General features: G+C 37.5%; 1 protein-coding gene across 2 annotated transcripts; it reads right to left on the reverse strand.

Moving 5' to 3' along the window:
* Nucleotides 1-3,103: 3,103 nt before the first annotated feature.
* LOC107917613 (aluminum-activated malate transporter 4) lies at nt 3,104-5,644 on the reverse strand. 2 transcript variants are annotated; one of them, XM_016846930.2, is made up of 5 exons: nt 5,021-5,644; nt 4,792-4,929; nt 4,429-4,698; nt 4,211-4,347; nt 3,104-4,139 (listed from the first exon to the last, which is right to left on the reverse strand). In XM_016846930.2, the coding sequence occupies exons 1-5, from the start codon at nt 5,361-5,363 to the stop codon at nt 3,384-3,386; spliced, it is 1,644 nt and encodes a 547-aa protein (XP_016702419.1). In that variant the 5' UTR covers nt 5,364-5,644; the 3' UTR covers nt 3,104-3,383. The 2 variants fall into 2 exon arrangements, with proteins under 2 accessions (XP_016702419.1, XP_040939030.1); XM_041083096.1 differs by having other exon boundaries at nt 4,429-4,488; nt 5,021-5,643.
* Between the last annotated feature and the right edge of the window lie 10,862 nt (nt 5,645-16,506).

The raw sequence follows: 16,506 nt of genomic DNA on the forward strand, positions 1-16,506 counted from the left end.
AGTCGGTTATGCACGAGGAAGGATTAGCACCCTCGTAATACCCAAAATTAGTCCCTAGTTGATTAATTGATGTCTTAGTATCGAGAATTGAAAATTTGAAAAGAGTTTAAAACACGATCTATTTTTGTATTAAGGCACTACTTAACTAAAGCAATTTTCGCGAAAAGGGCTTATTTCAAGTTAATCGAGAAAAAGATCATATCCCGTAAGTTAGGACACAATGTCTTAAGACCTCGGAAACGAGAATAAATGTCAATTGATCGTTACTTAAATCTCGTTTTTATTTGTTTTAAAGTAAATATTTGACTACCTCGGCTTTAGAAAGAAGTCATATTCCGTAAGTTAGGAACACGACTTTTCTAATTCCAAAATAATGAACATTACCTTAATTTAAAAAAAAATTATGCATCATACGAAGACGAACGTAACATTTAAAGTAATGTGCATTTAACTTGTTTGGACACAGTACAAAAATAAATAATTATATTTAAATATAATGTATGATATAGTGATAATGAAATAATGTAAAATGGCTATATAAGTAGAACATTAGAATAATATATAATAAGTAAATGAGGAATACTATTGTGATACTAATGTAATTAATAATAATAATAATAGTATTAATAATTAAATCATAAAAATAACAAAATAAATAAGGTAACTTGAAATAAGAATAAAATAGAAAATGCATGATCAACAACTAGTCGACATGAAAGGGTCTAAATATAAAAGCAATAATAAATTAATAAAATAATAAGAACAGACAAAAGAAACTAAAAGAGATAAATGACAATAAAAATGCACTAATAATAGCATGGCCATAATCACATTAATTATTATTCTAATACTAATTAAATAATAAAGGAAAAATAAATAATAATGATAATAATAATACTAATAATAATAACAATGATAATAAAATATAAAAGTACAAAAAGGAACATAAATAAATGAATTTTAATTATTAAAAAAAGTTGAAGAAATAATAAATAAAACAGTTCGTTTAAAAAAATTGAAGTTAAATAAATCAAGGATCAAATTGAAATTAGAATGAAATTAAGGAGTATAAATTGTAAATAAATGAAAAAAGATTAAAAAGGACTAAAAAGTAACACGCTAAAAATAATAGGGGCTAAATCGAAAATATCCTAAAACTCCTGGACACGCGTCCTTCCTCGGGGAGTCAACAGTCAAAGGACCAAATTGAAAAAGGTTTGAAATTAATGGTACAATTTTTAAAAAATTTAAAAGAATTAGGACCAAATTGAGAAACAATGAAAAAGCGGAAGAACTGGGGCGGCAATTCAACTCCCATTAAAAAACACGCGGATCCTTGCCAGGATCGAGTCGGATCTCAGGTCGGTCTCCAAAACGACGTCATTTTAGGGCATTTCAGACCATCCCAAAACGGCATCGTTTAGCAAGCCTATTTAAGTCAATTTTTTTTATAAAAAAATCCATTTCAGCCTATGTTTTAAAGAAACTTCAAAAACTTTCTTCTTTCTCTCAAAGGCTTCTTCGGCTGGCCTTGGCTTCGGCGAGTCACCCCGCGACAGCTCCGCCGTTCACTGTGGCCGAAAAAAACAAAGAAACCTCCTTTTTGGCCATTTCGGCTCTCTAAGCCCGAATCTAAGGTTGGTTTTTTAGAAACTGGCCAAAAAAATTGCCAAAAAGACAAAGAACCCTTCGACTTCGATGGCAGAAAATGACTACTAGGTGAGTTTTCTTTTTTTTCTTTTATTTTTTATATATATATAAAATAACCTTTGAAGTTTTTTTATTTATTCTGTATTTGATTTTTTTTGTACATTTCTCAGGTTTTCAAAAAAAAAAGAACTCCCAACAATCTTTTCTTTTTAGGCTTTTATAGCCGGTTACACTATTATTTATATCAATTTCTCTACTATTTTGTACTTGCTATTGCGTGTGTTGCTTCTTCTTTGCAGGGGTGGTTGGCGGTGGCAGAGGCTAGAGTACTGCGGTGACATGGGAGGAGCGATGGCGGCAGGCTAGGGATTTAGGGTTTCTATTTCTATTTAGGTTTTGGACTTGTTGGGCCATTAGGTTTTTGGGTTATTTGGGCCACATGTGATTTTGGGTCTGATATTTTGGGCTAATATTGTAACTAGACTGGACTTTTAATATTTTGGAATTTTTATTTACTTTTTTCTGTTTGGTTTTTTGTCTAGGCCCGAGCTGGACGAAATTGAGCTTTCATAGTTCGAAACATTCAAAGTCAGTAACCAAACTTCATTCCAGGTGTCCGCCTTAAGACATTATCAATACATTGGCCTAGGTATTAAAATAGTACCTTGTTTTTGAAATTTGTGCCCCAAATTGATGTTTTAAGACTCATTTAAGCTCAAATCTTGTTTGTGGTGATATTTGGGTGCTTGAAACTTTAATTTACATATTTATAATTCAAGTTTTATATGAATTATTTGTACGAATGATTGATCAAGTAACTCCTACGACTAATGTGATGTTTCATAATCAAACTCGGCCCCCAGATAGAGTATGAGGTGTTGCAGAAATAATTTGGTGAAAACGTTTCAAACGCACATTGAGATTTCTAAACTACATAGCATTAATATACAAGATCCAAAGAGCATTAATATACAAGATCCAAAGAGAAGCTCAGCAGTCTAGTATAACAAGAGTAGATTGGTTCCATTAGAGTTCACAACTTGTATAACTTGGAAGAAAGGAATCAGAAGGATTGAAGTTGCCTACATAATTCGTCATAGATGAGAAGGCATAACAGCAATCCCCTGCATCACTTTATAATTTGAAGATTTTCTACAGGCAAAACTTCACATAATAAGAGAAGCATTTTGGCAGGTCGATAGAAGTGGCATTAGAATTGGCATCTAGTTCGTCCTAACAAGAAGCTGCGAGCCCTTCTATGGAGTACATTGTTCAATTGGAAATATCAACCTCTTGTGGAGGACATCAAGAGGTTAAACACTGAAGCAACAATACTAGCATGGAATCAAATGCATGAAGACTACTTCAAAGAAACTATGAAGTGGTTAAAGTCTAGTTATTGGTTTCCCTTGATTAGTTAATTGCTTGTATTGGTGCCAAATAATAATAATAATGATAGTAAAGGAGTTCGACCTTTTATTACCATCAGAAAGGAAAGCACGTCGTTGTTTCAGTTTCCCATATATTCCCTCTAAAATTCCATTACCATGAACAAATATAAAATTAAAACATGAAGAAAAGAAGCTTTGAGTAGGACAATTTGAGTTCCTACGCTCACCCTTTGGCCTTCTTCCCCAACCGCATCAATGCAATGCATTTGGATAGGTAGAGCTACAAGCAAAAGCAAAAATCAATCTTAAAACGTTGGTCTTGCTAACTGCATTTGAATCCATTTACTTGTTTGACTGAAAGCAACTTGTTAATCTGTTCCAACATCCCATCACCTCTTTTTCAAGTGGTTGTTCGAGGGGTACCTTGAAATCTGCTAGCTCACTAAGCTCTTGAAATGCATCCACGAGATTTTGGAGCCTTGCAACGAACTCAATCAAGAGTGAAGTGAATGTTGCTAAAGATAAAGAGCTAGCACTTTGATATATTTTGGATTCCCGAGGTTGGGGCAGCAATGCATCTGCAGTAAACGAGAGACAGGGCCACGACAGTTTACGCATTGTACTCTCGGGAATAACTACATCCGAAGGGTCCACTGAAATATCGCTTAGGGATTTCATGTTCAGTTTATGCTCATCATCTTTAGCTTCTTCTTCATGTTCCTTGTTATGCAGTGGGGTTGCCCAGGTTTCTGAATTCACTAGAAGGTATGATTTGTCATCTATCTTCATTTGCAAATCCTCGCCAGCCTCGTGAACTTCCCTCAGTATGTCTCCGGGGCTTAACTTTTCCATCTTTTCAACCTTCGCTCCCAGCTCACGCACCACTTTAGCCCCTTCATTACCGACCCTCTTAATCTCCACAGCAAAAACTTGTCTCTTCTCTGGTGGTGCCTGAATTTCTGAAAGCATACATCCATGCATTGCCATCACCATGAATTGACAATGTCTCAATGCACCACTTACTTTGACATAGTTTCTCCATGGGTAGTTGAATGATTTATAAGGACCATGTGGTGGCTCCCATGAGGCAAAATTTAGCTGGGGAAAAAAATAAAAATTAGTTAAAGCAACTCTAACATTCATGGAGACCAAGGCATATGAGAACATACTAGAGTCTCCTCCTGACAAGAAGATTGCACAACTGATCTGTAGGCACTATATAATGGATCATCAGATGCTTGGTATGTAAGAATGTTAGAAGAGATCCTCTCATATTCAACACATTGCAGGTACCCATTAACACACCCTAGAAAAAGATATGATTTATCAGTTTAGCACAGTAGTTCAAAATTCCATAGTGAAGCACTAGTTGAAACGTAAAGCTAACCTTCCAAGGAAGAAGCCGCATTCTTGAAATTTTTTACCACCAATTTATGTAAATCCTCCCCTGACCAGATGGGGTATATACATATGTTTATAATCATAGACAAGCCAGCACCAAAGAAGATATGCAACAATCGGAAAACAGCTGTGTGGATGAAATTCCTTGAGTTGTTTCCAGACACCAGCACAATGCAAAATGTCAACAAGAATACCCGAAAACCGTATTCATACGGTTTCACGCGAGGGTACAATTTGCAGTAGCTTGAAATAAATCCTAATGCAGAATGAAATATTTTTACAGAGTTGATTGAATACAGTATAAAAGAATTCTCATGTGTAAACATTCATATATAGTATTAACTCCAACCTGTTATGAAAATGCTTATCAAAATAACAATTTCTTCGTACTCTCCAGACTTTATTGATAGTTCTGCAATGCCTAAAGCAATGGCTCCAGCAGAAAAAGTCCCTATAGCTCGATTGATCCCTTTGCTGAGTGTTGCACCTAGAATATACGAATTGGTTTCACTATATCAACATCTGTTAAAAATAGCAGGCAATGTGAATTGGCATAACGCTCGACTAATATAATATACCTACGCTGAACTCGAAAACCAAGACAACGGTAAGGATTGCCCACACAGAATACTGACTGACACCCCTTAGAGGCTCTTTGAAAAGCATAAGCAATGATACAACCGTTAGTGAAAGCCCCATTTTCATAGCAAAGAAAACCTTACGGGGATCTGATCGACCCATTTTATATAACTTGGCAGACACCTGTTGAAAACCATTCCAAAAGTTATCAGTGGAACCACAACATGATCGAAAACACCCTCTTTTAGCTCCCTCGTCAGCAGCACCTAATCCCGAACACCCTTTCTTCGAAAGCAACCTTTCTTTACTCTCCGTACTCCGCAAAAAAGACCCCCTCTCCATTTTTGCATCAATAGATCAAAAAATCTCTTCTCTTTGTATTATATATTCAACTTAATGAATCAGATGAAATTATTGGTACAAGTACAAGAGTCTCCAAGAACATACATCTAGATGTGGTGAATATGTGCTTGATCTAACGTGAGAATAGTATTACTATTATTATTATTATTATTATTATTGTTGATGATGGTAGATTCATTTGATTGAAGGGGAAAGGGAGATGTAAAACAACTATCCAAAATAGAAATTATGAAAGAGTCAGAATAGATTGCCAAGAGAGAGGAGGGAGGGCTACAAGGCTCAAAATCACCTCCCTCCACGCGTCACCAGCCACTTGATTCTTAATTAAATAACAAACTGCTTGGATGAGTAGTTGACTGTGATGAGTGAAAACCATCCATCAAAACTGATCAAAAACTATTGTCCCCTGTTTTATGTTCATTTGTCATTTGGCAAATTGCATTGTATCAGAGAGGAAACCCCAATACAGATAATGGCTTGAGTTTGCTTAGCTCATCAACTTTAAATTTGCTACTAATTGATGCATGTTTTCTTAGTGCTTTCAAGATATGTTTTCGTCATTAGGCATGTGAGAATTGACAAGGCTTGTTAATCTAATAACGATATGGACCAAATAACCAGATTGTTAAGGAATGAAAATAGTTGTGGTAGTTAGTAGTTGGAGTTTAAGTTGTTATTCTGGTAATAGTTAGTTAGCAATTAATGCTTAGTGTTATAAATATAGTGAGCTTTGTACATTTTGATTCAAGTTAATAACATACAACTACCACTTAGTTTCTCAACTACTATTTCTCGTAATTTTCACTATAGTATCAGAGCCTTAATTTTTTTCTTTAATGGCGACAGACGCAGTTTCAAGTACTGATAATGGTAACCATCCCTCCATTCATATTTCCACACAAGGGATACGAATGCCTTGATGACAACAGAAGGGTGTTTATATCTAGACATGTGGTGTTCGATGAGGGTTGCTTTCCTTTTGCTAGTTCTGCTCGCTCTACTGGTGATTATTTACACACATAGCCTGTTTTACAGCATCAATACTCTTCAGTTCTAGTTGTGGTGCATTTTAAAGGTCACTATTTCCTCAACTCAGCAGATTCCAGGTTATGTGTCAGGTCTTACGCCTTCCCATCCTGCTTCGCTCCTTTTGGAGTCCACTAGTTTTCGAGTGCAGCCTGATGTTAATACTTCACCAAGGGTTGCATCCTTCAGTAATGTTTCTGCTTCTGCTTTAGTCCCTCTTCATTCTCCTATCATTCTTCTAGTTTTGTTCGATCAGAATATTCCTGTCAACTCACATAACAATGCTCATCCTATGACAACCAGATCCAAGAATGGTATTTTTAAGCTCAGGGTGTTCTCTGCTGAGCTCAGTGAGACAGAGCCTACTACAATTGACGAGGCCCTTGCGAGCAAGGAGTGGTGTTGGTGCTGTAACTGAAACTAACAGATTCAGTGCAGACTTGTTAAGCAAGTCTCGTGACTTGCTGAGCAAACAAGAGAATTCGAGCAAGAGGAAGGAAGAAAAGCTAAGAAAATGAGAGAAAAGTTGATGAACAAACTGAACTTCATTCATAGGTTGAACAATGGCATAATGCCAATACATAAACCAAGCAATTTGCTTGTCAAAATCTGCATAATGATACCTAATCATCACCTACTACCACTAATACATTGTAACTTGAAAAACTAAGCTTACACACTTAAACAAAGCTGACTTAACAGCTCAATTGTCATCAAAATTACATCAATCATAAACCTAACATAGTTCTAAATGAACTAAAGTACATTACACTAACTTAAGATTACAAGATGAACAAAATAGGAACAGTTCAGCTCGTTCCAACAGCTCCTGCATGACTTGGTCTTCATGGCCTGCATGCTGTCGAGTTTGCTGCATGCTGAACCAACTTCATCACTCCTCCTTGGTTTGCATGGAGCAAACACCTAGCTTCTTTCTTAGACATTCGAACCTTGTGACACTAAGGGCTTTGGTTAAAATGTCTGCAAGTTGATCCTCTGAATTACAGTGGATCAGCTTTACTTCCTGAGCTTGCTCCATTTCTCGAACAACATGCAGCTTGATGCTGAAATGTTTTGTTCTTCCATGGAACACTGGATTTTTAGCAATTGCTACTGCAGATTGGTTGTCACAGAAGATCTCAGTAGCTTCCTCTTGATGCACATTCAAGTCAGCCAATATTTTCCTTAGCCATATGGCTTGGTTGACAGCGCTTGCTGTTGCCACATACTCTACTTCAGCAGTAGATTGAGCTACTAGACTTTGCTTCTTTGAGCTCCAGCAAAACATGGCTGAACCAAGGTTAAAAGCATACCCTGAGGTGCTTTTCATGTCATCTATCGAGCCAGCCCAGTCACTATCAGTGTAGCCAATCAGCTTCAGATTTCCTTCTTTGCTGTACTTCAAACCATAGTTTAAAGTGCCTTTGACATATCTCAGCACTCTCTTTGCAGCTTGGAAATGCTTCTCATTGCAGCAATGCAAGAACCTTGAGAGCAATCCTACAGCATACATAATGTCTGGTCTAGTGGCAGTCAAGTATAGCAAGCAACCAACTAGACTCCTGTAGGTTGTTTCACAAACTTTCTTAAAATCACCTTGGTTCGATAGTTTTTCTCCAACAGCAACAGGTGTTTTAGTTGCCTTGCTGTTTTGCATGGAGAACTTGGTCAGAATCTTTGTGGCAAAGCTTCTCTGGCTTAAAATATCTCATTCTGTACTTGAGATACCTCCATTCCAAGAAAATATGACATCTCCCCAAGATCAGACATTTCAAACACTTCCTGCATCTTGGTCTTGAAGTCAGCCAGCACTACTCGATCTCCTCCTGTCACTAGAAGATCATCAATATACAGGGACACAATGAGTTGTATTTGTGTCCCTTGTTTCTTGACATACAGTGTTGGCTCACTCTTGCTTCGATCGAATCTCAGATCAGTCAAGTAGCCATCGATTCTGCTATACCAAGCCCTTGGAGCCTGTTTTAATCCATATAGGGCCTTTTTCAATTTGTAGACCATATGCTCTCTGCCAGCTATTTCAAACCCTTGTGGTTGTTCAACATAGATGTCTTCATCTAAGAAACCATTCAGAAAGGCTGATTTCACATCAAGTTGATGGATTTTCCACTCGAGCTGTGCTGCTAAGGCAATCAGCAGTCTGATGGTGTCGAGCCTGGCCACTGGTGCAAAGGTCTCCAGGTAGTCCAAGCCATACCTCTAACTGAACCCCTTGACAACTAGCATTGCTTTCAGCTTGTTCAAGGTACTATCAGCATTCTGCTTGGCTTTGTACACCCATTTCACCCCAATTACCTTCCTTTTGACTGGCCTTTCAACCAATTCCCAGGTCTGGTTCTTCTCAATCATGCTGATCTCCTCAGCCATTGCCTGCTTCCACCCTTGCTGAGCCTCAGCCTCTTCAAAGTTGCTTGGTTCAGCTATGGCTACATGAGCCCTTTCATAAATCTCAGCCAATGACCTTGTTCCTCTGACTGGTTCATCATCAATATCCATTTCAGGGACATTTTGGTCTGGCTCAGCTTGGTCTGCTGCAAGTTCTTCAGAAACTTCTTCAGGTTCATGTCTTTCCCAGTTCCAACATGACCTCTCATCAAATACCACATCCCTGCTTACTGACACTTTGTTTATTGAAGGATCTAAAATCCTATAGCCCTTCTTAACAGTGCTATACCCCACCAAGACACCAGGTCGAGCCCTTTCAGACAATTTGTCCCTTTTAACAGCAGGTACATGTGCATAACAGATGCATCCAAAGACCTTCAGATGAGCCAGTGATGGCTTGAAGCTAAATCAGGCCTCGAATGGGGTCTTTTGATCCAAAGCCTTGGTTGGAAGTCTATTTTGAATGTAGGTTGCAGTGTTAACTGCTTCTGCCCATAGTGCTTTAGGCAGATTCTTCTGAATCATCAAGCACCTGGCCATATCCATCAAACTTCTATTCTTCCTTTCACTTACCCCATTCTGCTGAGGTGTATATGTGTTGGTAAGTTGATGTTTGATGCCTGCCTTATCACAGAAGGCTTGGAACTGAGCTGAGGTGTACTCAGTCCCATTATCAGACCTTATGGTCTTCAGCTTGCAGCTTGTTTCAGTCTCAGCAGCAGTTTTGAACTTCCAAAACACAGTGGCCACCTCTGATTTCTGTTTTAAGAAGTAAATCCAGCAATATCTCGAGAAATCGTCAATGAACAGTATGAAATACCTGTTTCCACTTAATGACTCAGTCTTCATAGGGCCACACACATCAGTATGCACCAGTTGGAGTTTTTCAGAGGCTCTCCAGGCTTGATTCGAGGGAAATGGGAGTCTGGCCTGCTTTCCTAGCTGACATACTTCACATACATCATCATGGTCCACTGAGTTGATGAAGTTTTCAGCCAGGTCTTCTCTGACCATTCGGGCCATCGATTTGAAGTTGGCATGTCCCAGTCTTTGATGCCACAGCTTGGATTCATCTGAAGTGGCTGTGTAGGCAATGTCTGACTTTTTTGTCCAGTCAACCACAAAGCTCTTATCAGCCATGGGGACTGCCATCAGTTTGGATCCACTTGGATCACTAATTTGGCACTGGTGGTCTTTAAACACAACTGAATAACCTTTTTCCAGCAACTGAGCTATGCTGAGCAGGTTTCTGTCAATTTCAGGCACCAACAGCACATTTGAAATCACTTTGGTACCTGTAAGGGTGCATATCAACACATCACCTTTGCCTTCAGCTTAAATAAAATGACCATTTCCTATCTTGACTTTAGTTCTGCAGCTTCTGTCTAAAGACTTGAAGATTGCAGCATCAGGTGTCATGTGGTTGGTACATCCACTGTCTAGGAGCCAACCAGATGAGGACCTTTCCTGAGCAGCTGAGCATGACACAGCAAAGACTTGCTCCTCTTGATCACTGTCCTCCTTGGCTACTCGAGCCTCAGCTTTCATCTATTGAAACTGATTCTGCCTCGATTTGGTCTTACTCTTGCAGACTCTCTCAACATGACCCTTCTTCTTACAATGCTGACACACAGCATCTGGATTGAACCAGCATTTTTCTTCTGAATGACCAGCCTTTCTGCAGTGCTTGCAAGTCTGACCTTCTCTCCTTGCAGCATCATTCTTTGGCTTGTCTCTCCAGGCCTTCTTGCCTTTGTAGGCAGTATTTGTTCTTGCCTGAAAGGCACCTTCTTGGTGCTCCTCCAGTCTGCTTGCTCTCCTCTGCTCTTGAGCATATAGAGCATTGATCAACTCTGTCAGGGAGATGGTGGACAGGTTCCTTGAGTCCTCGAGAGATGAGATTTTTGCCTCATACCTCTCAGGCAGAGTTGCTATAACCTTCTCCACTATCCTAGCTTCATTGAACTGCTCTCCAAGGAGCTTGATGCTGTTAACCACAGCCATAATCCTGTCAGAATATTGCTTGACAGTTTCTTCTTCCTTCATCTTCAAATTCTCGAAATCTCTCATCAAGTTTAACAACTGTTGCTGCCTTGTCCTCTCTGTCCCTTGAAACTCTTCCTGCAACTTGTCCCAGGCCTGTTTTGGTGATTCACAGGCCATAATCCTTGTGAAAATCACATCAGACACTGAGTTTTGGATGCAAGACATAGCTTTGTGCCTCTTGGTCCTTTCATCAGCATGCTGCCTGATCTGAGCCACTGTTGGATTAGCTCTAAGTGGCTCTGGTTCAACATCAGAGTTGACCACCTCCCACAGATCGAAAGCCTGCAGGTAGGTCTTCATTTTGACCACCCATATGTGATAGCCTTCTCCATTGAAGACTTGAGGTGCAGCTGGTGAATAGCTTAATGAAGCCATGGATTTGTGTAACAGATCCCTTAAGAAATAGGCTCTGATACCAATTGTTGGTGCTGTAACTGAAACTAATAGATTCAGTGCAGACTTGTTAAGCAAGTCTCATGACTTGCTGAGCAAACAAGAGAATTCGAGCAAGAGGAAGGAAGAAAAGCTAAGAAAAATGAGAGAAAAGTTGATGAACAAACTGAACTTTATTCATAGGTTGAACAATGGCATAATGCCAATACATAAACCAAGCAATTTGCTTGTCAAAATCTGCATAATGATACCTAATCATCACCTACTACCACTAATACATTGTAACTTGAAAAACTAAGCTTGCACACTTAAACAAAGCTGACTTAACAGCTCAATTGTCATCAAAATTACATCAATCATAAACCTAACATAGTTCTAAATAAACTAAAGTACATTACATTAACTTAAGATTACAAGATGAACAAAATAGGAACAGTTCAGCTCGTTCCAACAACTCCTGCATGACTTGGTCTTCTTGGCCTGCATGCTGTCGAGTTTGCTGCATGCTGAACCAACTTCATCAAGTGGGCACTCGCAACTCAGAAAGAGTATTGAGGCTCTCCTGCAAAATGACACTTGCGATTTGGTTCCCTTACTTGCAAACCGAAGAGCTGTGGGGTGTAAATGGGTTTTCAAGCTCAAAAGGCATTTAGATGGCACCATTGCTCGCTATAAGGGTCGCTGGTGGTTAAAGGCTATCTTCAGGAGGCTGGGGTTGACTTTCAGGACACTTTTAGTTCTATTGTTAAGTCAACAACTATTAGAGTTGTTTTGGCATTGGCTGTTCAGTTTGGTTGGTAACTCAAACAGGTGGACATCAACAATGTCTTCCTCAATGGTGACCTGTTTGAGGAAATTTATATGCTTCAACCACCTGGATTCGAGTAGAACCATGGTGACAAACCAGTGGTGTGCAAGTTAAAGAAAGCTCTGTATGGCCTCAAACAGGCTCCTAGGGCCTAGTTCTCTAAACTTCGAGATTTTCTGTTGTCTTCACAGTTCTCTTTGGCCAAGTTCGATGGTTTACTTTTTATTAAGAAGACTGACAATGTGATTTTATATGTCTTGGTATATGTCGATGACATAATTATTACTGGAAATCATCAGGCCAGTATTGATCAGTTTGTTACAAACTTAGATACTCAGTTTTCTTTGAAGAATTTGGAACCTCTCAGTTATTTTCTTAGAATTGAGGTGTCTTCCACCTCTATTGGCTTGTTTCTCATTCAGCGTTAGTGTGTGCTCGATTTTCTTCGAAAGGCTAAAATGGATCAGGCCAATGGCTCCCCTACACCCATGGTCACCTCTTCCATCTTGTCTCAGCACACTAGCTGTGCGATTGGGAATGCATCCGAGTATCGCAGCATTGTGGGAGCATTGCAGTATGTGGTCATCACTAGACCAGATATCACCTTTGCTGTAAACAAAGTCTGTCAGTTCATGCATCGACCCTTGATCAACATTTTAAAACAGTCAAACGAATCTTTTGATACCTATAAGGTACTTTGGACTATGGTATTCAGTTTACTCCTGCTGCCACTAGTTGGCTATTCAGATGCGAAGTGGGGCACTGATGTTGATGATCGAAGGTCAACCTCGGGATTTTGTATGTTCCTTGGCGGTAATCCTGTAGCTTGGGGATTGAAGAAGCAACAGGTAGTCTTTAGGTCAACCGCAGAAGCTAAATATAGAGGGCTAGCTCATGCAGTGACTGAAGTGATATGGCTTGAGTCTCTATTGTTTGAACTCTATGTTTCACCTTCAAGGAAGACCACTGTATGGTGTGATAACTTTGGAGTTGTTGCGGTCTCTGCCAATCCAGTGATGCACTCGAAGTTTAAGCATGTTAAATTGGACTCATCTTTTGTTAGAGAAAAGGTTGCTGCTAGAAAGCTGAGTATAGGACATGTTCCAGCACAGGAGCAAGTTGCGGATGTGTTTATAAAGCCTTTGACAGTGCCTTTGTTTTACAAAGTTTAGATCGTGTCTTAAGGTGACTGCGAAAGCTGATCACTCAGCAGGAGTCAGGACGATAGGAGCATGTTAAGGAATGAAAACAGTTTTGGTAGTTAGTAGTTGGAATTTAAGCTGTTATTCTAGTAATAGTTAGTTAGCAATTACTGCTTTGTGTTATAAATACAGTGAGCTTTGTACATTCTAATTCAAGTTAATAACATACAACTATCACTCAGTTTCTCAACTGCTATTTCTCACAGTTCTCATTACAGATCCATGTTATTTTTCTTTAATCTATTCTCGATTTATAATCTATAACCATAATCGGGGACACCAATGTTTGTAATTCTTTTTTCTTATCTAGAGCTAAAGTAGAAGAAAAGAACGACTTGGAGCCATTGACCCTTTTGCTTACTTCACATACAAATCTGCTAAAGTCTCCATTTCTTGCATCCTATCTCGATAGTCAACATTTGTAACTTTGATTACTTCAGTATATTAGTTCTCTCATGTGTTGTCTTGAGCTTTAGAATTTTTATTTGCATGTTTCTCCTCTTCACTCATCCAAGTAACCTCTGGCTTTAGAATTTTTACACCATCAATATTATCAGAAATTCAGAATTGAGCGTCATGTCTCCTCATCCATAGGCTTAATGAAGGCTTTCATCTTAAATTTCCAACAAATTCATCCGAGGTGTCTTGTTACCAAAAAAAAAAAAGAAAACCTTTAATCTTGAGCAATACTCAACAACAGGATCACCATTTAGTGTGTCAAATGTCAACAATTTTTTTAGAATCAGACAGATGGTTAAACTGATCAGACTACAAATTTCTAGTATAAAATTTTTGATTCAACCAGTCCAATATCTTCTTCATAATAAAAATCTACTATAATATTATTTAAAATAAATTAAATATTATTTCAAATAAGAAATATGCTATATTCTACCATTTGTTTAACTTATTATTTCCTGTTTCAAGATGAGCCATAAATACACAACAACAACACTCTTCAATTTTCAAAGTTTTATATTATTATTTTTTGAATAAAAAGTCATTAAAACTTTTCATTTTCATTTTTTGATTTGTTCAGTTCTTAATGTTCTCTTTAGTTTTTAGTTTTCCATTTTTCCTTTGGTTCAAAGCTGTTTAAAACAAAATAGTAGTGGATGGATACACTGGCAAGCAAAGAACCATTGATTTAAATAGACAAGGGCGAGCAAGGAGAGGCCAATACTATAGAGGCAAGAGCAAACCTAGAAAATTTTTCGGGGACCAAATAAAATTTTAATTTTTAATAGTCTATATCTTTATAATTTGTAAAGGATTAAATTAATTTTTTATAATTTTAAGGGGACCAAAGTACAATTTTTTCTTTTCTAATTTAAAATTTTAAAATAATTTAAAATATCTAAATAGTAATTTTCCATTTTAGGGGGACGGGGCCTGACTGCCCCCCTAGATTTGCCTCTGTGTAGAGGGTTGAGTGTTGATGGTAAGTGAGTCTTTGTTTTTTTTTTGTTTTTTTTTTACTTTCTATATTTTTCATGTTGGGAAGCGTGGAGACATAGGATAGGGATTTTTTTCATTTGTTTTAACAAAATTGGGTTGGGCTAGTTTAGAGTTTTTGAAAGTGGGTTTTTTTTTCGATCCGACCTAATCCAATTTGGTCCTATTATGTAAAAACTAGTTGAATCAATTTTTTATTGGTTTTTTCAATCAATGGTTCCAGATTCAATCGTGGTTCTTGTCGGTTCATGGTTAAAACGGTTTTTATCACACAACAAACCATACTATTAATCGATTTCTGATCTAACCAATCCGATTGATCGATTCGATCCGATCCAATTCGATCTACTTTCAACAATATTGAGTGTCAAACTTCAATACTAAAAGATACAAGTTCAAATACAAAGTAAGTTACAATTGAACTATCTGATTACTATAGGTAAAAATGGAAACGGAACACCAAGAAATTTTTTACAGTGTTCAAATACCTCATACGTCTACGAGGCCTAAAGAGTCAATCCACTATACTTCGATGAGTACAAATTATAATTTAAATCTTACTCACCAAATAGCAACCTCACTCCTATACTATAAATAAGATTCCCTTCCTTTAAAGCTTTCTCCCTTGAAAGCTTAAATGTAAATAGGTGACTCACTTTAGTTTACTTACACTTCAGTGTTAGAACATTTTCAAAATATATATAGTATTCCAATAGTTGCAAATGAAAATTTGTAAGTAACCAAAAGTTACAACTCTTGATTATCATCCAAGAGTTGCCACTATTCAAAAGTAACGAGTCATGTTTCTTGTTACTAAAAGTTATGTTACTTGATTATTAATAAAAAAAATTATGATTATTCAAGTAATATGTAATGAATAATTATGTTCATTCTTAATAGATGTGACTATACAAATAGACATCGATTATATAGTCATATCTCTATGAAAAGACATGAGAACTATAAATAAGAATGGAATTTCATTTGCATGGTATATTAACATATACCATGACACACCAAAATATTAAGAAACAAATATTTCTTTATTTTCTTCCATATTCTAATATTCAAATATTATCCTTTAAAGAATTGCTACAAAAGCTCTTTATAAAATTTGATACTCTTGTCATGCTTAACTTAAGCCTCTGACATTACGACAACTCAACAAAATCCACTCGTTTCGAATTATGAATCAACCTAGCTGTGGCACATGTGACTTGGTTATATAAGTGAAAAAGGTATGACTATTTTTAGCAAAATAGGCCTTCTTATATGCACCATAGTTGGAAAGATAAATTTCAACAAGCATTGCATTTATGGGAAGCAGACCTGAGTTAGCTTCGATTCACCAATGCATAAGACTAAAAGGACTATCAATTATATTCATTTCGATTTATGGGGTCTGACTCCATTCGTCTCCAAAGGAAGTAGCAAATATCTTCTAACTTTTATCGACAACCACCCCAGGAAAGTTTGGGTTTATTTCTTGAAGCATAAGAATGAAGTCTTCAGGATCTTCAAACAATGGAAGACTTTGTTGGAAAAATAGATTGGGAAGTCTGTAAAGTGATTCAGAACAGATAATGGGCTCGAATTCTGTTCAACCGAGCTTAACAATTTCTTCAAACGGGAAGGGATTGAGAGACACTGCACAGTTGTAAGTACCCCTACAGCAAAATGGTATAGCTAAATAGATAAACAAAACGATACTTGAGAAAACCTGATGTATGCTTTCCAATACAGGTTTAGAAAATGAGTTTTGGCCCAAAGTGGTTAATCTTGCAAGCTA

This window comes from Gossypium hirsutum, chromosome A12, assembly GCF_007990345.1.
Source record: "Gossypium hirsutum isolate 1008001.06 chromosome A12, Gossypium_hirsutum_v2.1, whole genome shotgun sequence".
Taxonomy (NCBI): Eukaryota; Viridiplantae; Streptophyta; class Magnoliopsida; order Malvales; family Malvaceae; genus Gossypium; species Gossypium hirsutum.